The sequence below is a fragment of the Anser anser genome (genome assembly GCF_964211835.1).
Source record: "Anser anser genome assembly, chromosome: 11".
NCBI classification, from domain to species: Eukaryota; Metazoa; Chordata; class Aves; order Anseriformes; family Anatidae; genus Anser; species Anser anser.
This window is the reverse complement of record NC_139732.1, coordinates 8092279-8113292: the sequence shown is the minus strand read 5'-3', so window position 1 is coordinate 8113292 and position 21014 is coordinate 8092279. Positions and strand designations below refer to the sequence as shown.

The following is a 21014-nucleotide window of genomic DNA, read 5'->3' as shown; positions in this document are numbered from 1 at the left end:
TTTTTTTACTTTATGTATGTTATATCTAAGTGATAATAGTAGTAGATAGAAATACATGTACTCTTATTCCTACCCACACTTCTTCCCATCACTGCAAATGCTAGATTTGTTTTTCAGTAAGAAGCTACTAAAGCTTAGAAATTATACAGAGGATTTAAAAAAATTAAAAAAAAGGAAAAAACGGCAAACAAAAACTATTGGCTTCTTTTTCACTACACTAGAAGTCCCCTTCCTGGAATAAACCAAACTTAGTGTTGTTTGATAATTAAAAAGCAGACACTCATGCTTGACAGTTACTATCAATATCAATAAATGGTAGGTTAGGATATTCTGTTTCCCAAAATCCATATGAGAAAGATAATGTATAATGTTGCCAAAGAGGTACTAAACACAAAGGATAATTGGCAGGTGATTTGTATATATTGTGTTTTTTTTTTCACTGTACAGTTTAGATTTTTTTTATTGCATCCATAAGCATGTTTTCTTTTAGTTAGAGCATTCAGAGAATTAAAATGAATTTTACATTAAAATATATCGCATAATGGCAAAGGTAGACTATATCTATCCATTTACTTGAATGAAATCATTGTAAAAAGACCTGTTCTTAAGATCTGGATGCTTTTATACCCAGATTTCAATTCTGTGTAGTGGCACAACAAATGGCATTCTTAAATAATACTATACACATTTTCGGAAGTGGATATTGCTTTGAGGGCAAAAGAATATACCTAGACAGAGGGGACTTAGTCTGCTGCCATTCTAATTATTCTTAAAAGTTAGGTACCCTAAATTTCTTTCATTCTTTTTGAGGACTGCAAACATAGACCTTTTTCATATCTTGTTCTTTTTATTGTTAATTGGGTGGAAGTGGCCTATATGAAACTTGAAACAGTTAGGAGGCTAACAAAGCAAGAAGCTGGATGAAAAGGAGCTTATACAAAGGCATATGATTGATATATATATGTCTCAGAGATAACATGACAATAGAAAATGGAGAAAACTGAATGAATATTATTTTCTGATATCATCAGCTGTAGTTACCCTACTGTTCTTGTAAGTTAAATACATATATATATATGTATGTATGCACTCTGAAGTTTGCTTTTTAAGTTGACAGTTCACTGAATGATTTGTCTAAGGATATACCAAATGGTTTGGATCTGTAAGAATAGCATCTCATCTGTCCTCTAATAGCTCTGTCAACAAAGTAAATGATGGTTTTTCTTTCCCCAAACTTATTCTGAGCTGTCCCAGCAGCCTAGCCATTGAAGCACGCATTATCATTTGCAAGTTCCCAGAGTACTTATCCCAGTCCATTTCATAAATACATAACCTTGCCATTTCTTTTCTGTATAATTTGCTTTGAGGAGACGTGCTGTCAAGATTATTTGTTTTTATTCAAATTCCTCCTAGAGTCACATTAGGCAGCCTCATTACTTTTTATGCAGGACTGGGAAGGAACCTCATTCTTGACTGTTAGCAGCATGTTTTTAATCAAAGCAGCAGAGAACATGGCCCTCAGGGCTTGCATAGATACTGTAGAAGAGAGCGATTTTAAATCATGTTAGCTAATTTCTGTAAAATAAAATTTTTAAATACTACTTTAAAACATACATGCACTAAGATGAAGGTAGTTATATAGTTTAGGCTAGGGGAAATACCATCTTTGTCTACACTTCACTATTTTACAGCACGTAGAAGCCTGGGATTAAAATAATGTTGCATTTTACCAAATGGAAATAACAATTTACTATTTAAATACTGATAACTCTCTAGGCTAATTTGGTCTGGTCATATATACACTGTACAAAATGTATTCATTAGTATATTTTTTTACTTAGTATTTATAAGCATACATGCATGTATTTAACAGTTTAGGTTCTGAAGTCTGAACATCTGTTTATGTATTATGAAAAATAAACAATTTGTATAGGCAGTTTTCATACAGATAGTTCTCTTTACTTCAAAATACTTTTACTGATGTACTTTCTAGTACTTAGAGTGTTGAGTTTCTAGTAGGCTGAGCACCATCCACTACATTTAATATGAAAGCTGTCTGAGATCTTTCTCAAAATCGTATAGGGCTGAGTGCCAGAACTGGAAGCTATTTTTTTTTTCCTTTTTTAAGCGTATGCTAGCTGCCTTTTAATCTGTCCAAATCCTGAGCAAAATTATCAGAACAAAACTAAAGCCTTTAATGAAACTAACTAATGCTGTTTTCTGATGTTTTCTTTCTAGTTTTTGATGCAGAAGATGATAGTGCAGTAATTGGAAAGCTCAAAGTAACAGTGGAAGCCCTCCATGCACTGCGTTCAGTCTATGAGGAATGCAAAGATGACTAGGAGGCATGAAAGGAAAGTTTGCCTACAGAAGTTCCTTCTCCCAGTGTAAATACATGCTTGATAGTGCTTCAAAGATGAGATCTTTGTAATTCGTACGGTATATTTAATGTATAATTTATACGGGAAGGACTCTTGATTTGTAGTTGTAAAGTTTTGTATACTTTTCAGTCTGTTTGTTTTTATATTTCCCCCCTAAGGCTAAGTATCTCTCCACAATGGACAACGTCTTGTAAATAATTAATACCTACATGATTGAATGATGTGCTTTATTTGCATTTTCAACATTTTTTCCTACATAAAACAGTAATAAAAATGCAAGTCAAATTTTTAATTTTTAATAAAAAAACCATAAGCCTCAGAAAACTGATTAAAAATACTTTTATGTTATCCCTAATCACCCCACTAAATGGAATGCCTGTGATTAGCCTCATTAAGAATTTTATACTGTGAAGATTTTATTAAAAGCAATATATGAAAATTACTTGGATTAATGTGTTAATCTGCCTCTTTAAAATGCTAATATCCATTTTATGCACATTAAATCTCAGTATGTGTTTTCTTTGATGCATGCAGTTCCTATCAATTAAATATAAAAAATGAGGCTAGTTGCAGGACTTATTAAATTACTGCAACCTTTTTTAAATAACTTTTGCCCTTCTACTAACATTATAATCAGCTGTTTATGATTATCATGATTTGAAGTAGGGGGGAGGGCAGCCACAATCATTCTTCTATACAGTAAAAGATTTACTTTCAGCCAACATCTGTCAAAACACAAAAAGAAGCCATAAAGTATCAGATTTTGCTTCACATAGTTTGAGCTGTGGGGACAGGCAACTGCGTTTTCATTTGTTTTCTGTCACTTTTAGAACTTATATCAAACATACAGTGAATTGTTGTATCTGAATAACCAGTGTCTAGCTTAGAAAGTTAATTTCCTAGCTTTTAACCAATCTCAATGAAGGATTTAATTGATATTTTTAATGGAGCTGTGAATCAGTGCTGCAAAATGATTGTGTCTTGAGAACGAGGATATAATACATTTCATTTTTTAATTTACTTTTTTATTTGTCATTTTCTTCAAAGGGTTTTATAGGCTGTGGATTTCCACTGTTTGCAAACAGGCTATGTTTCTTTATAAGCATATGTAAAGTATTCAGAGAGATAAGTAATTTATTAAAATCTACCTAATTTGCCGTGATATATTAAATCTCTGCTTCAGTGATCACAGACCATTTCATTTAGAGAATTAGGCATTCCCTCTTTGTGTGATTAAAGCTCTGGAAAATGAGTTCTTTGCTCCTATTTGTGAACATTCAAAGCCTGCTAATGGCAAGAAGATGGAATAGATTATGAGACAATTCATTACAGTTCAACAGGAGAAAAAAAAGTAGCTATAATGCAGAAATGCAAGTATGAATATCTGCATATAGTTTGAACCATCTGTGCTCTAATGGCTTCAGTAATGGCTCTTCATCTTCAGTAGGCTTTGAAATGACATCCATACAACATTAATTTGTTGATGTACATTATGAGGCCATTGGAATGAATATATTCTGACCACAGAAATCTTGAAATTCCACCATGAACTGATCGTTGACTCCATTTTAGGACCTACTATCTTCAGGAGTAGTGCTTCGCATCCAGCTTTCGCCAATCCTCGCAGTATTTCATGGCTCTGGAACTTGGAGGAGACCACAGACAGCTGCATTCCTAAACCCCTCCGTTCTTCAGTTAATGGCCAGATGTTTGTTGTCATTCGGGCTGGCTCTTAGTTCATCGTTTTGGCCACTATTTCTAGCTTTTTTTGGCTCTGTGCATCTATATTGTCAATAAGACTGTTATTATACATTACAATAATTTGAAACAGCTAGATTCAACACTGAGATTAACCGAGTGGCTTTTTAGAAATTTAGTTGTGGTATTCTGCCAGGAGGTTCTTATTATTCTCCTAATACTTTGCAAACCAAACTAAATATCCTGCGCATAAACAAAGAAGCAAATTGTCTTGATTTTTTTGTGTATGACTGTTTACTGACTTGCAGGAGAACTATGTAAGTGGTGCTTGTTTTCTTCTGAAATAAGCCATGTGGTAAAATTAGAAAATCAGTGATGTTCATCTCACTTAAACGTTTACAGTAACACCCTTAGCACTTAATCTTCGCCATCTGAAGCTGAAAACTTAGAAACCAAGCATTCGTATATTCATTAAACACAGACCTCTTTGGTAAGTTACTGCAAAATATTCCAGTTGACATTTGGTTACATTGTGTTAACTGTTCTCAGTGACTCCAACATTACCATGCATAATTTGCCTCAGGTTCCTGAGCACATTTCTTTGCAAGTCTCACTATTATCCAGGTTTTGATTTAAAAAAAAATAAAAAATAAAAAAAATCGAAAACTTGATTTCTATTCATGTTTATTGCTAAGCCAGATATAATATTCAGTGAGCATTTTTCCAACAGATGGATTGTATTATCTTATGCAACATAAACATGCAAACGTACTAGTAAGTTTTGTTCTTGTGTTAAGCAGTCTGCATTTCCAATACGATCTTGTACCTTAAGACCAAATTCTATGTCGTACAGGGAAAGTAGGAAATGTAATCTGGTGCGGTTTTGTCCAGATTTTAGCTGTAAGTAGCTTAGAGAAAAATTCTATCTATGTTCTGTTTAGCCGAAGGGGAAAAAAAAACTTTTTTTTTTCTTTTTTTGTACAATATGTTAATAAACACATTCTTTTTTGCATTTTTTAAGAGAGACCTTATTAATGCCTAATACTGTCCTGACGCTATTTATTTATTTATTTGTTTGTGGTAGTAGGATTTTTTTTTCTAAAGTATAAAGTGATGTAAAGATGCAACGACATTTCTTCATACAGTGCGGTGGGCAGGGTCTGATGATGTATATTTCCCATCTGTTTTGTCATTTTGTGTTTTTTTCCCATTATTTGTTATAGCTCATAGCTTTGCTGAGATACATTCTTATGCGATATTCTCTACTGTGCTATTCTTCTTATGTCCTAGGTATGTCTATTGATATGTAAACCTAAATTTAGCTCAACCCCCCTCTTTTTCATGTTGGTTCTAACCTGTTACAACCCATAACCTAGCAGTGGACATCATAGCAGTAAGTACATCATGAAAGAAGGTAACATCTGTGTGAACTCAATCAGTTTTGCTGTACAGTAAGTCTCAGTTTATCACGTTATATGCTTATAAGAGTAGATAGAAGACAACAAAAAATCAGGATAATAACTTGCCTGTGATAAAACTTCTACAACTGATGATCAATATTCATGTTGATAATACTGTTTAAAAATGTTTCTTATTGTTTCAAGGCATAGTAATAAGTTAGCATAACCCATGAGGTCAGCTAAATACCAGCTGTTAAATTTAATTTTCTTGTTTTGTATCAGAACTGAGAAATAATTCAAATTCAGACTGATAATTGTGCAACAAACTTGATATTGCACATTTCAGTGCTAGAGAAATATGTTGCAGATAGGGAGGTTTCCATGTAGGTGATGGTAATGATTTATCCGTTTTTTGGAGATATATTTCAAAAGATAATAGATCTTCTTTATAAGAAATACCTAATATTACTGTTTATAACACAGACCTTAGTAACTGGGCTAGGTAGGTACAAATCCTGCAACTAATACTAAGTTGAATGTGTGATGTTGCCTCTATGAAATTAACTACAGAATCTAAATTCACGTTGATACTTCTGTATGTGATGAAAACTTGCTTTTAGTGTAGTATGCTACAGCTGTACTGCTCTGTGCTTTGTTAGTTTCTTTTTGGTATTTTTGACAAAATTTTAATTCTATTTGCATCTTTGAACATGGGATGAGGTAAACTTTGATGAATATGATTTAATCAGAATAATTACTCAAGGGAAGTATTTGGTATATATTTTATTTCTTATTATAGTATAATCTTAGCACTCAAAAGACTTGATCATGAAAGTCATATATAACGTGGTGACCTGGGTCCTATTTCTAATGCACCAAATTCCTAGGTCTTGCAAATTTAGATATTTAGAGGGCTTTAGAGGTATTTAAAAGTTTCTTATTTCTAAGGTCATTGTTGAACCAGTCTTCTGACAAGCACTCAGTACTTCGTGGGATCAAGGTCTTAGTTCTAGCAAATTTTAATTTCAAAAGAAAGTTGATTGTAAAGTATCAGATACCATCTGAGGATAAGTGACTACGAATGGTCAAACAGAAATGTTTATAGGCTTTTGACAGTAGTAGTTCTACCACAATACTACAGTAGGATAGGATTATTTATCTTAGAAGGGACCTTGGGAGGAACGTCTGTTCAAAGCAAGATCTGCTGTAAGGTTAGTCCACATTGCTCAAGGCTCTATTTAATCTAGTCATGTAAACCACTAAGAATGTAAGCTGCACAAATTGTCTGGGCAACCTGCTCCAATACCTGACTGTCCTCATGGTAGCAAAAGGAGAAAATACTTTTAAACATAATTTCAATCCAAAGAAGTTTCATAGAATATTTACAGTCAGTTTCATTTTCATTTGCAGTTTAAGCCAAGTATAGATCTAAGCATGTGAAAACAACCTTTGCACATAATATACCTTTTAATCACCTAATTTTATTTTAATTCTATGGATAGCATAAACGTGACCTTGTTTCTACAGTTAGTACTTGATTTGTTTCAGCCATTTAGCATTTTTCAGAGAAAAATAAATAACTATAGGCATTTATTGTTGATTTCCATGCCTACTGTCTTGCAGTATGTCATCAAGCTTCCGTTCAGTTTCGTGAAAAAAAAAATAACAACTTGATTTGCTCAGATAATTTTTCTTTAGATTTCCAGTTGTAACATGTTTTCTAGTTTACTGTGGTTTATTCCTACTTTTGTTATATTAGATTTAAATTATTTTAAGAGTAAAAAGAATCAGATAAATTGAACAAGACCAGGCTCACATTGAAATTACAGTCTTCTTGGCCTTCACTCGTTAACAAATAAACTATGTTCCCTAAGCTGTAAGAAACAGGGATCATCTACACGTGGAACCTCTGTCCACACCCTTCCCTTTATCAAAATAAATATTACTCCAGTACTCCAATATCAACAGCTGCAACAGTGCAAGAGAAGCATTGCACATGATCTACCAATGATTTGTTTAACATTTTTGTGGATTTGGAAAATATTTTCTATCAAGACAAACCAGCATTCTTGTTGAATGCAAAATGACTTCTGTATGCATTAAAGCTGCAAAAAACTATTGCAAAAATGTCCTTCTATTACCAACCCCAAAAACAAACAAGCAAACAATCACCCAAAGCCACGATAAAGTGAAGTTTCTTTTCTAGTTCTGAACAGCTGTCATGCAAGCAGTGAATATTCTGACTACCTACATGTAAATATAAGTTGCTACAATAGCTGATGGCCTTTGACTTCAATGATAATGAATAACTGGAAATATGTTACCAAATATAGGGCAATTTTGCCAGAGAGATGAAAGGAAACACCGCTCAGCATCCTGCTTCAACACATAGAACGTGAGTAGTAAATAAACCACAACAAACTTCAGAAGAGAACATGCAGAAAATCTTTTTATGTTTTGAAAACATTTTTTAACCCTTTTTCCTGTGTTACATGCAGTTGTTGTAGTACACCAAGACTAAACCTATTTGGAAACTTGCCAGTAAGTCAATAATGTCACTGGTATAATTTACATCCTAGATGAAATATACAAAAAGAGAACTATTTATAAAGCAGTATCAGTCGTATATATCAGCATACAGTAATTATAATCTGAGCAAGAATATATATATATTTTTTTGTAGCCAATCTATATTTTAGTCAAGTTAGCAAAACTAAATAGTAATTTATTTTAGAATGCACTTTATAGTTACCTATATAAAGTCTTTAGTAACAGAGCTTTTCATATAACTTTGTGAGAGTAATGTGGGAATGACTACATTTGCAACATAGCAAGGGACCTAGAACATAGCCTCCGTACAGCTATCAATGGATCCTACAACACATGATTTGAAAGCAGTGATTAATTGTAGCTTTGTAAAGCATCTCCTCAGTATCTCTTTTTGATTTGGCCTGTTCAGGGAGAGCACAGAAGTTGACTGTTATCAAGTGTGTAGGGTGTGAGATGTGCTGTTTCTCCATTTTCATTGTTCTCAGGGGAGCAATCTTCCTACAGCAGGTAATTGGAAGAAAACTTTCTATTAAAGGTGAGTTTTGTTCTTAAAATCAATTTATAGAAAGGTGTTGGGGAAAAAAATGACTCCTGCTGTAAATCAAAATATTTACTGGGTTTGTTGTTGTTTTCCTACTAGGCCTATAACCTTAGCTCTCATGCTTGCTTGATTGTAAATTTTGATGAACTCTTGGCAATTTTCATGGAGACAGAAAAAGATACACACAGAAAGATGTAGAGCAAAGAGATTAAGCTTGTAGAGATTGTAGAATTAATTTATGCTTAAGAGGCAACAGATTTGGATATTTCCCTATCATAACTGTGGATAGTTTGTTAGAATTTATTTTGGTGTACTCTCAATATCATCTTTGTAACCAGAGAGCACTGTGTCAAAAATCACAGAATCACAGAAAGGTTGAGGTTGGAAGGGACTTGTGGAGGTTATTTTGTCCAACCCAAAAGTTCCCTTTCCCCTCAACAGAAACCAGCCTTGAAAAGGCACCAAATAAAAGCATTTGGGCTATTTTTGAAATAGAGGCTTCTATTCAAATGAGGGATTAAATGAATTAGCCATTTTCCTGGAAGTTTCCCTTTTACCTTTATGCTTAAAGTGTGATAAAATAAGGCTTTCCAGTAGAGAGAAGAAACGTAACTATTTGTTGAATGTTTTGTTGTATTTAAGATAGTTGTAGGCAACAGTGCCCATCATCTGGGAGAAAACAGAAAGGTCTGGCCATCTATCAGGCTGGAACTTTTCTCCTTGTTGAAGAAAAGCCTTGTAACTCCAGTCTATCCCGAGCAGAGGCAAGCTGGGTGCTGCCAGTGTGGCTGCTGTGCTGTCCCACTGCTGGCCACCGCCATGGCTCTCACCAGCCCAGGTCAGAAGACACCAGCAAGTAGCCTGGCTGCTACTCTGGCAGATGTTGAATAAGAAAGTGGAGACCCATAAGACCTAAAAGCTTTGTATACTTAGAGTAAGTTAAGTGTCTGGTAGCTTTTAAATACCTGAGGAAAATGTATTCCTTAATGGGTTTGCTGTATTGCAGCGATGAAATGGTGAGATAAGGTTGGTCTGAGGTAGAGAAAGTCACTCTGCAGATGTGCTGGGAGACAAGGAAGAAGAAAAAAATATCATGAGGAAATGGAAAAGCAAATGGAAAGAGAAGTAAGCATCATAAAGAAATCTGTCCTGTAAGAGGTGAGCTTTCATACTGAGCTTTTCCTCCTTGTGTGAGTCCAGTTGTGTCTTTGTTCATTCATTTAACATTGAGCCTGTTTTCCTGAAGCTTTTGTATTAGAGAAAAAAAAAGAAAAAAAAAAGTCTGCTGTTGTCTTGCTTTTGGGACACACTTAAGAGGGATGAGACAGGACACAACTGAACTCCACAGTTTGGCTGTCCCACTAGGATGATGTTTCCTTGGCTTGACATCTCGTGTCCATTTGAAGTAAAACCATGAAAAAGGGAATAGAAATCAACAGTTTGGCTTCATGTGGCATTCAGTCCTGTGAGACACAGTAAAACAGCAAGATATTTCTTAGCCTTGTATTAAAAAAATGAAGAAAAAAAAAGCCCCAAACTAATTTGTAAGCATAAATTATAGGATCATGAGGTAATAATCTCTTGCGGTAAAATGTCTACTTGGCTTTTTTTTTTTTTTCTTTAACTGTGTTTTTAATGATTAGTTTTGTTTCTACAGGAATGCTTGATACCAGTTACACACATGCTTTTTGAATATTAACATGAAAATGTAAGTTCATTTCAGGAAATGCTGGAGGGTGGATGTTTTTCACATCTTGTAATCCTTGTTTATGCTATGCTCTGTCTATTAAGAAAAATACAGCTTAAGTGCACTAACAGGAGTTTTCTATTTTAAGGTGGGGTTATGTTTAGAGAAATAATTGCTAGCTATGTCACTGAATAAAGCAGATCCATAGCATGTTTGGGCTGGGGTTAAAGCCAGAAGAGACATTCATCATCACTTAGTCTGACCTCTGAGCAAGGACTGTTGCATTTAGTTACCTCCCGGAGTTACTGAAGGATCTCAGGACATTTCAGAAGAAAGGTTTGCAATCAGTTTCTCACTTAGTTATTGTAGCTTGTCATCCAGCGTACTTTACTTTCATGTTTGAAGCTTAAATGGAGCGTGAAGTTCTGTGTGATTTGATTCCCAGTGTTTGACATCCTTTACTTGAAATCATGATTTTGCCCAAATTTACTAAATCTCACCCTAAGCCTGACTGCTTTCATTCTTATAGCAAGACTAGCCCCAGGTTTTGTGGGTTTATTAGAAGTGTTTGCATTGTGCCACTCGGTTGGGTTTAGCGTGAAAATACTTTCAGGCTAGCTCTACTTCTTCACTTTCACCAATTTGTGCATTTTATAAGTGAAATAGGAACTTTAAAGGGAAATCAGTTCTTTGCATGTTAAGTTCCATAACTGATATTCTCTTCTAATTCAGTAAAAATCACAGTAATACAATATAATTGAGCATAATTGGAAAAAATGCTGTGTTGACTGCTTATATCCTCTGATGCCATGCCTGCCTATTTAGCATTTGCTGTCTGGCAAAATTCATAGCAAAATTTTATTTTTTTGAGTGATACAAAACATTACACATGATATAGAACATCAGTTTCTTCTTTAACTTAGATTTATTGTTAAACATTTTTTTATTTTTTATGTTAACATCATTAATGAATACTTTGCTGTTTATATTAGCTTTTATATTACTTCCGGCTCTGTTTTTAGGGTACTAAATTATTGTTTTTCTAAATAGCTTATTCAGGGAAGAATTGTTAATCAGATTGCAAGCATGGAAAAATATGCTTTATGAGATTGGTTTCTCACAAATCCTATGACAGCAAGCTAGAGAAATATATTGTCCTTCTCCTTTATTTCTCAACATCTTTAAGAGTGTAGTTTCTTACTTCATCTTGCACCATTTTCTTAGTATATAAACCAGATATTTCTTCAGCATAGTGCCTGGAGAACAAAACGGGTTTAAAAATGAAACCTTACATTTTATAAAATTGATACAGACCACACAACAAACTTAGGTAAGTATTGAAAGTACCCCCTTCATGTCATTATATTATATAGCAGAATGCGTAAAGTATGACTTGTGGGTGAAAGTTGCCCCCTACTGTCTGATTGGACATTTACATACGGAATAGGAATTCATAATAAAATTTGAGATTATCTTGTTTACTGTTTATTTAAAGAACATATTTTAATTCTGAATTTTACAGTTTTGTATGGAAGTATGATACATGCAAGAGGAAATGTTATGGGGAAAAAAAATAAGCTCCAAGAGATTTGAGTAACTCATAAATCCTCTGTGTGCCAGTGTGTACCTCCTTGCAGCATCTGGACTGGTGTAAATCGTGAGCTGTGCTGCAATACTTTCTCCATTCCAAAACCAGTAAAAGTCAACAGGTAGCACTGAACTGATTAAATACTAAAAATAAGTGATCTGTTTAGTTCTCTGAAGGGTTGTACCTGAGTGTGAAGCAGGTTTAGCATTTAATTTATTTATATATATATATATATAATTGGAGACATTAGAGTTAAAATGACCTTATTAGATAGATAGATAGATAGATAGATAGATATAATTGGAGACATTAGAGTTGAACTGACCTTATTTTTTTTCCTACTTGTTTATTGCAATATAAATTTCATAGGATTCCATACAGTGTGACTCTTTGATTCAACTATCACACAAATTCTGATGCTGTTAGATAAAAAGGGAAAAGAGTTGGAGTTTGTATATAAATTTTGGAGCAATCTGTATCCATGCTGGGTGTTACAGACCTTTACAGAGATTTGGTTTTAAATATTCAGATGTAGTTTCTAGTTCATTGCTTTAGACTGCCCTTTCTGACCTCTTATTTTGATTATATGAGAACCATAGTATATCCTTCTATGATATATTAGATTATATATTAGACTAATTTTTTTTTGTTCAAAGCCTTGTGGACATTAAGAAGTAAATATATACATTTTATGTTTTTAAAACACCTTTTCAGAATACTGTAAACTGCCTTTTTTTTTATTCCTTAAATAGTAATAGATAGTTCGGCTTAATTATTATATGTGGTTGCTTACTGAGAACTCTTCAGCACTGCAAGTGAGTTATCAGTTCAGAACTGTTACATGCATAAATACATGAGGAAAAATTAATCACAAGTGCCAAACCTCTGGGAATTTTACAAAGCATTGTCCTAGTCACAATGTGAGTATGTGTTCTTATTTATACTGCACAAATTGTACTTGAAAACAGCTTCAGTGGTAACAAAACACTTGCCAATGTTTGTTTTCAAATTATGTCTGTTGGAACAATTTGCATGTAAGGATCTTAAATTATTCAGTAATAAACGCCAAACATAACATTCTAGCAGATGACAACTGATATCACATTGTTGTTATTAAGATTTATCACATTGTTTTTATTAAGATTTAAATACCATTTTTGTTAGATATTTTTGTGAAGTAACAGTATTCTCAAATCCAATCTTTGATTTGCAGTTCCCATAAGGAATCCTTAAAGCATTTTACAAACTGTGTAGCACATAATACGATTTTGAAAGGAAAAAAAGAAGGAAAATATGCCTGGCTGCAGTTGGTGAGAGTTGAGGATGTGTCAATGGCAAAGTGCAACACAACTGTACAAGAACTGAAATTGGAGGGACAATGGTGTATTACTAAAGGTAATACATATTCTCTTTCTTTCAGTTTTAGTACCTGTTGCTCCTCTCTATATTTTTTTACTTCTGTAGAAGACCTGTTTCTAATTTGTAGGATTCATTGGTACTGTTAAGGAGGTGGCAGCTCTTCCTTCAGTGTTGTTATAAGGGCTAAGCTTTGCATGTCTGCAGGGGAGAGCAGGACAAGTTTAAGGAATAGAAATGCATAAATACTTGCTAAATACTTAGAAGCTACTTGTGGCTCAGAAATGTCATGAGCTGAAAATAGGTAGAGGGTGAGAAAATGTTAGGAGAATGTGCCATATATTCTTGCCCTATTATTCTTTAGGTGCTCTTAGACATTGCAGCAATCAGGTTAATCAGTTAGATGGACCTTTGGCCTGGCTTCTCAGTATAAATTGTGACTCATTTATCTTGAAACATGAAATTAAGCCATATATTTAAGCTTCTTCATTGTTAGGCTTTCTACATTGACGCCCAAAGGAACTCTTCAACAATATAGCACATCCAGTATAATCCTGTTTGGGACAGCAGTATAGCAGATGCTTTTAAACTGGAAAAAAAAAAATAAAAAAGTATGGGAAATAGCATTATGAAAGCTGAAGCACAACACAGACTGTGTATTCTAATTACTCAGGCTCTTTTTTCTCAAATTCCTTGCGTGCCGGAGGCTGTGAACTGTACACAGTTTTAAGTTTGGGGTCACAGGGGAACTTGACTATTCTGTAACCCAGTGATCAAATTATCACTCTGTGGTTTGCTGACTTGCCACTATCTCTGTTGTTCCAGCCACTGTTATAATTTCAGGAATGTAGGGTTTAGTGCATATGCTTTGAAGTTATTAGTATATGCAAAAATACATACTTGAACAAGCAAACGCTATGTTGCACAAGTATGAACTTCCTTTCATCTGAACTGTGATGTGGTCCCAAAATGTTCAGTTTAACAAGGTTTCACTGTAACCCAAACATCCATTGTAAATTTGTCTGCATTAAATTAAAAACAAAAAGAACAACATGACAAAGATATTTGTAAGCATTCACAAACAGGGTCAGACCAAGCAACAGATCTGATTCAGTATTTCGGAAAAAATGAACGATGATCAACCCCAAAAGCAGGTATCAGGCAATATTTCAGAGGAGAGAAAGAGGGAAAAAATGAGTAGAGAATAAGAAATAAAAGGAAGTATTTAAATCCTAAAAAAAAAATTAAAGAAAGGTTGACAGGATCTTCAAGGAGAAGATTTTACCAAAGTTCCAGCGTTGTGCTTTTTGACATTTACAATTGTAGTTCAGGTTTCTTCATATGTATGAATGTTAAATCACTTCTTGATTTCACTTTTATATTGCCAACTTCACATCAAATATTATTGAGTTCATTGCTGCTCTTGTGGCATGAGCATCACTACCTGTATGTTTTGTCTTGTCTAGATCTACCATATTCCCACCGATCAAGGTGACCAGAAGTGAAACCTTACCATTAAGTTGTGTATATGGTTGTGTAAATTTGAGTCATTGTATAAATTTAGGTGCATGTATAATATGTAGTATGACTGTAAATGTGACATAGAACGTTGACTTTTTTTATTTTCCTATATATTTTCACCCTACAGGTTGTCATTACACCCTGTAGGTTATCGTAACATATTCCTTAGCTGATAGAGCACTGCAGCTGACTGAATTCTATTGATCGTTTTTTGGATCTGCATAAAAGCAACACCAAAGAGAGATTACACTGGGCAATCTAAAGTATCCCAGGGCAAAGACTGTTTTTTTGGTTTGTTTTCAAATGTAGAGCAAGCCAAAAATCAATCTGTCAAATTAATAGTAAGGTGCTAGTTAGAGAAACAAACTCCTGCTTGTGTCAATATATCTACTGTAGTTTCCATTAAATACTGTTGCAATTTCTTTCTTTCTTCACTAGATGACACATATTTGACTGAAAAGTAGTTGCAATAATGTGAAGTTTTTCTGGAAAGTCATGAATACCTTATGTGAGTGGAAATGCGTTCAGTTGCCTGTTGCTCCACAGCCATTAATCTGATGAATAAAGCATTCACACATGGGTTCACTCAGAGAGTTAACATCTGATTTTACATGGAAATATTTGAAAGGAAAAGTGCAGCATTGCCTGAAGCCTGTTTAGAAAGATTTTAGAGATTTATTTAATGTAGTTTCTTGCCTTGGTTCCTGTTGTCTACTTAGAAAAGAATGCTGTTTTGAAATGTAAAATGAAATAAGGGGAAACAACTCAATGTTTCTACCAGAGGGCGGGGAAATCCCTTGCCTCAAACACATACAAAAATGTGTCTTTTTTTCATTGCTCACCTGTTGTTCTGCTATTTCATTATCATCTACATTAAATCAGATTATTTTCCACCTCTACACTGGTGCTTTGAAGATAAAATACGGGGACAGGAATTACCTTCATTTATCAAAGTGAAATAGCATCATCTTTTGTACTGGGATAATATTTATGTCAATAATTCATTAAAAAAATAAATTAGTAATTACTATTTTTCTCTGTGGATTCATGTTTGATGCAGGAGCTACCAGTAAGCTGAATATCTTAAGTTACAGGGTGATACTGAATATCACCTTGAACATGGATTTAGAATGGTTTTAGGTTCCTGGTGATCTCAGGAAGTCTTCAGACATAAACTGTGTCCCTGTTTGCTGCCTCTCTTATTGCTTCTGAATGTGTTGGCTATGGGATGCTGTTACTTAAGAGTTGGACAGAAGGTGAAATAGGTGGGACGTGTATTAATTAGCTGAATACATTGGATGCTCAGTAAGATTGTAAGTACACAGCTTTCTGACAGTTATCCCTGTTTTCTTATTATAATATACTGGATGTGGATGATTAGAGTAATGCTTGGGTGGAATTATGCTTGCTTCTTCCTATAGTGTTTATTAAGGACATTGAAGAGACTTAAGACTTGATGCAAACTCTCGTGCAACCAGAAGTTGCATTGTTATTACAACAAATATTACATGTTGGGTTTATATTGTGTCCTTGGCTTTAAAAAACAAGACCACTTGTGCCACTTTTAAATACTTGTGTTCATCAGATTGCTCTTTAAGATACTGTATTTTAGAATCTTTTCTGACTTGAATCGGAAAATTGTCTTAAGCTTGTTTTGATAGAAAGGGCTACATTAAAACAGCTGTTCTATGTCTCGTGTCTTTGGTCTGAGATCTGACACTCGTTTATTTCTTAGTGAATCCAATTTGTTAATAGTTGTACATACAAAGTGTTGTTTGTTTGTTTTCTTGTTGTTTAGTGGAATTTGCTGACTTTTACAGATTTTCTAACTACAAGTGGTTGTGGACTGTACTCAAATGGCAGCTGAGTGTCCTTAGATGATAAACATGTAATGTTCATATTCTGTTGCATATGGGGGGTTGCCCATAGAGACCAGCTGTCCCATGTGTTTGCAGAGAAAGCCAGGACTCTTTAGATGGCTCATGACCGAAAAAACAGAGACAAAGGAAAGAAAATGAGAAAGTTTTATTTTCTTTTAGCTGCCGCCATAGACAGCGAACACTGACTAGGCACAAAAGCCTCAGCAGCTTCAGAAACCACTTGGAATGTTTGGCTGTGACTTGTCTTCTAAGCAGCTTCCCTAAGAAGGCTTCCTTCTCTTGCCAAATCTTCGTGTATTCAAACAAAGCTTGTTTCAGAGCAGGCTTTGTCTTCATTTAGCTTGATTGTTAATTTTGGAAGATTATAAAAAGGTACAGATATAGGCTGTGCAAGAAAGGGGCTTTGTTGGCCTGCTGAAGAGTGAAAAATAAAGCCACACTGAGTAAGAGTGGAGAGTAAAATAAAGCCGAAACAAAACAGTGTGGGGAGGAGATCTTTAGCTCTGAGCTGCAGTCGCATGCTATAGTGCAATCTTTCATATGATGATGTTTCCAGGAGCCAGTTTTTCAAAATGGACCACCATTGCATTGAGGTGAGATTACTCTTACTCTGTTTCTTTACCTGGTGTCTGAGAAATGTGCAATAGGAAGGCATGCCCAGGGTGTGGTTTTCAAATGGGATGTTGACATCTACCAGTTGCTTGTGATAACTTTCATCTATATTTCTTTGATTTATAAAAGAAAGCATTCTGTTCACAGATTGCATCCTGTTCTATTATGAAATTGATTTAACTTAAACTTGACTTTCCAGAAGAAGTTGAATGCTCTTGAATGGCTAAAAATAATGTATTGAAGAGCATTTTGAGTAAGTAAATTCTTTAATGTCTTAATGTATAACCTCTAGAACAATAGAGGCATATATGTCCTAGAGTTAATACGTGGATGTGTGTGGCAGATGCAAGGCCTGCATATGGATGTTCAAATCCACATCAAGGCTTGTAGCAGCTCAGCATGCTACAGCAATTGAGAGTGGCTGTTTGCAGAGCTCTGGCCAGCATTAGCAAAAAATAAATAAATAAATTTAAAAAATAAAAATAAAAAAGCTGGCTTCGCATTCCATAGTGGTGGTGTAAGTCAGCCTCTGTAAACCTTCCTTCATGTGGGTGCACATCATTCTTCAAGCACATCCTTGCTTTAGACTAACAGTGACTCACATGGATAATGTGTTAATCTGACAGCTAATCTTGCTAAAAGATGGATTAACTATTCTGTACACATGACAGAATATCTAGGAAGAGGCATGATTATGCTTTTCAAATACTCTATTTTCTATCAGTGGAGTCCTTTTACTCAAGGGGACCATCTGCTCATCAAAAATGGGCTATCTTTACTACTGCGTCTTGAAGAAAGACGATTCCTTATGGCCATATAACCTCAGAAAACTTCTAGAGTTTTTTCTTTCTCCCTGATAATTCTTCTTGACATTTTCATATCATCAAAGTTAACTATCTTGCCCGTGAAGCTATTGAGGATGCAAAAACATCTGTGAACCATGCTAACTAAACATGAAGTGTTTAGTTAAACACTTCCCAAGTCAGCATTAGCAGTCACTGTTTTGTTTCTGTTTTTTGTTCCCTGCCTCCCCAGGGGAAAAAAAACTGCATGAGTCCTTAAGCAGAGGATGGGTTTCTGATTAAGTGAAATGACACCTTCTAATTATTAGCTTTGTCTGTAACAAAATGTGAAAGTAATTAAATCTTATTTTTAGAAGAGACTAACTTCTGCAATGTATTGTCACTATGAGCTCTGAAGTAACTTGACAAGAGCTTCACAAAACACATTGTAAAATAGAAATGAGGTGAAGGTCGTTCCACCTGCTGTGAAGGTACTAAAACTAGCCTTGTTGGCCTAACTGAAATCCACAAAAAAGTAGCTTAGGACAGAAAGTTGTAAACAATACTGAGGCACAGTGCATACATTTTATTCTTAGAACCAGTGGTATAGGTAAATTGTCAAGCAATAATGGAATTTAAAATATTTAATTGATAACCAAAGAGTCATTTTAAAGAGTAAGATTATGAATGCCATCCTCTGCAGTTATTGAAAAGAAGCAAAAGTTCCCAAAATGTTATCATATCAGTTATAAAACTCAAAAGCATAAAAAAGCCAAACAAACAAAAAAATACATGGAGTATTGGAGATAGATATTGCAATATTTTTTGTTTATTTATTGCAATACCTGTTTCAGTTGCAGTAATTTCTGAAGCAAAAAGAAATCCCAAATTGAATTTTCCCATTATTTTTTCCCAGTAAATGCTGCAGTGTATTATTAAATATTTTGCCTTACAGAGGCTTTCTTGCACAAGGCTGCATACATCCATGTGTTGGGAAATTTGCTTATGTATTCACTGCCAAGCAGGGTTGTACTACTTCAATAGTGATCAGATATTAGTTTGACCATGCGTGGAAACGTGCAGTAAATCAGTGATGAATTTTTCCATATGTCTTGCATAAAATCCAAAAGTGGTTATCTAATGTAAGCCAGAACAGCAGAAAACAAATTCTAATGTCATATATTAAAGAAAGGCCTCAGCACAGGTAATAAATAAATAAAGTGAAATGTTGACCTTAATAAAATAAATTGCTGTAACTGTTTTAGTTAAGTAGATTCTTTTATTTGACTAATGAATTTCTTGAAATAAGAGATGCTCTTGTTACACCTAATTATGTACCATCTTTGCTCCAGGGTGTAGAAGCTGCAGATACGTGATTCAGTCTGTGGGCCGCCAGGCACCCAAAGGTATGCTGCCCAGTTAAATTGGATTTCTTAACTTTTCACATGTGACCCAAGTCATGAAGCAGGAGCTGAAGTAAGTGCTTTCAAACACCCGAGCTGTAAGGAGAGATCTCTGAACTTGATTGTGTTATTTTAAATATATCTGTCACCATTGTAAATGATACCAAAAGTCCCAATCACCTAAGTTGACCCTAGTTTTGATTTATCTAGCTGTTTTTAAAGACATACACAAGTTAGACTATGTGCCAAATATTTAGGATATATACTTGAAAGCATTCTGTGGAGGAAACTGGCAACTCTCTTCCTGTGGCTAGTTTCAGTACAGAACTGACTTTTTGTTTCCTCACTGCTTGCTCCTTTATTTATCTTTATACACAGAGAGAAAGAAATGGATCTCTTGACTTTACGCAGTATCTAGATGTATTAGGTTGTATTGTGTGTGTGATTACGGATTAAAATAATAAATAGCTCACATGAATTTATTGAGCATCTTTTGGACAGGACAGCCTTTAAAAGCATTTTAATCTTACTTTTAATTATTTGGGCAGAATATGATAATTAATATTTAAATAGAGCACAGAGACATCTATGATTTTTGTACAATATAACTTGAAGCACATCTCAGCATCTGGATAAGCTAAATTTAATATAATTCATCTGCAGACTGCTTTCCCTTGCATTAAAAAAAATGTGCAAAAAAAAACAGGTATCTCTGTCTTATGACTGAAAAAAGAAATTAAAGTATCTGACAAGGGTTATTATCAGTCATTTAGGAAAATTTTCTGAGTGATAAGAACATAAACATTTGTTTAAAAACAAAGCATCTCCTTATAGACAATTTCACATTTCATAAATGACTGCAAAATAATTTATTCCAAAATGAGAAAAATTAACAAAATTAGGCTGCAACTCAGTACAGTATGTTCTTAAACTAAATAGTTCAAGACCAACTGAAGGAAACAATTTACAATAAATAGGATTCATCATATTTTTCTTCTGAAAATCCATTACCATGCAATAAGTCTGGATACTCCCAAGTGCTTTTGTTGTTGGCATAACGTGTTAAACAAATCAGAAAATCATCTTCTCGGAAATTACTAACATTAAATATGAAATGTATAGGGTGTGTAATTGACCTGTCTAATCAGTACTTTGAATTCTAGTTTGTTTGACTTCTGAGTCTGTAATCGATGTAAGTATGTTGAACTTGGAAGTACTGGCTACTTCACAGGGTGATATCTGCTCCGTCATTAAGTACTGTAACTTGAACTGACAATGGTTCAACTTTATTGTACAATCAGAAATTCATTTTCACGAGCATGTAAAAAAAAGAATACTATTTGGGGATAATTAGAGCTTTTAAAACCAGGGGTTTCACAGATGCTTGCCAGAAGCTGACGTCAGTCTAAAAATAAATTTATGTACCTTTTTGTTTCACGTCACATTTAGGGATATAAAGTATTTGGGATCAATTGATAGTTTTTGAATCACCTGCAGTTTGTATGTATTTGAGTGTGGATTAAGAAATTGTCTTCTGACTACGGAAGGCAACACAGGGGCTTGTAGTTTCCTCAAACTGCAGACCTGAAAAGGGAGTGAAGTGACCCAAACCCTT

The 21014-nt window shown here is 34.4% G+C and overlaps 2 protein-coding genes across 12 annotated transcripts in view; both read left to right on the top strand.

Moving 5' to 3' along the window:
• Nucleotides 1-4745, top strand: part of RPGRIP1L (RPGRIP1 like) — a 75159-nt gene extending 70414 nt beyond the window's left edge. For 7 of the 9 annotated variants that reach the window (XM_083852074.1, XM_083852073.1, XM_083852076.1 and 4 more), the window contains one exon: nt 2239-2705. In XM_083852074.1, the coding sequence (XP_083708200.1) occupies nt 2239-2342 (104 nt within the window). In that variant the 3' untranslated portion in view covers nt 2343-2705. Of the gene's footprint in view, nt 1-2238 lie in introns of all 9 variants that reach the window. The other 2 variants (XM_083852079.1, XM_083852078.1) reach the window with 1 other exon arrangement.
• A 138-nt stretch (nt 4746-4883) lies between these two features.
• LOC310905614 (uncharacterized protein) overlaps nt 4884-21014 on the top strand; it is a 40823-nt gene continuing 24692 nt past the window's right edge. Inside the window, exons 1-4 of one of the 3 annotated variants that reach the window (XM_083852141.1) lie at nt 4884-10278; nt 13059-13240; nt 17362-17467; nt 19349-19402. In XM_083852141.1, coding sequence (XP_083708267.1) covers nt 17434-17467; nt 19349-19402 — 88 coding nt within the window. In that variant the 5' untranslated portion in view covers nt 4884-10278; nt 13059-13240; nt 17362-17433. Of the gene's footprint in view, nt 10279-12471; nt 13241-13260; nt 17196-17361; nt 17468-19348; nt 19473-21014 lie in introns of those variants that run through there. The other 2 variants (XR_014589168.1, XR_014589169.1) reach the window with 2 other exon arrangements.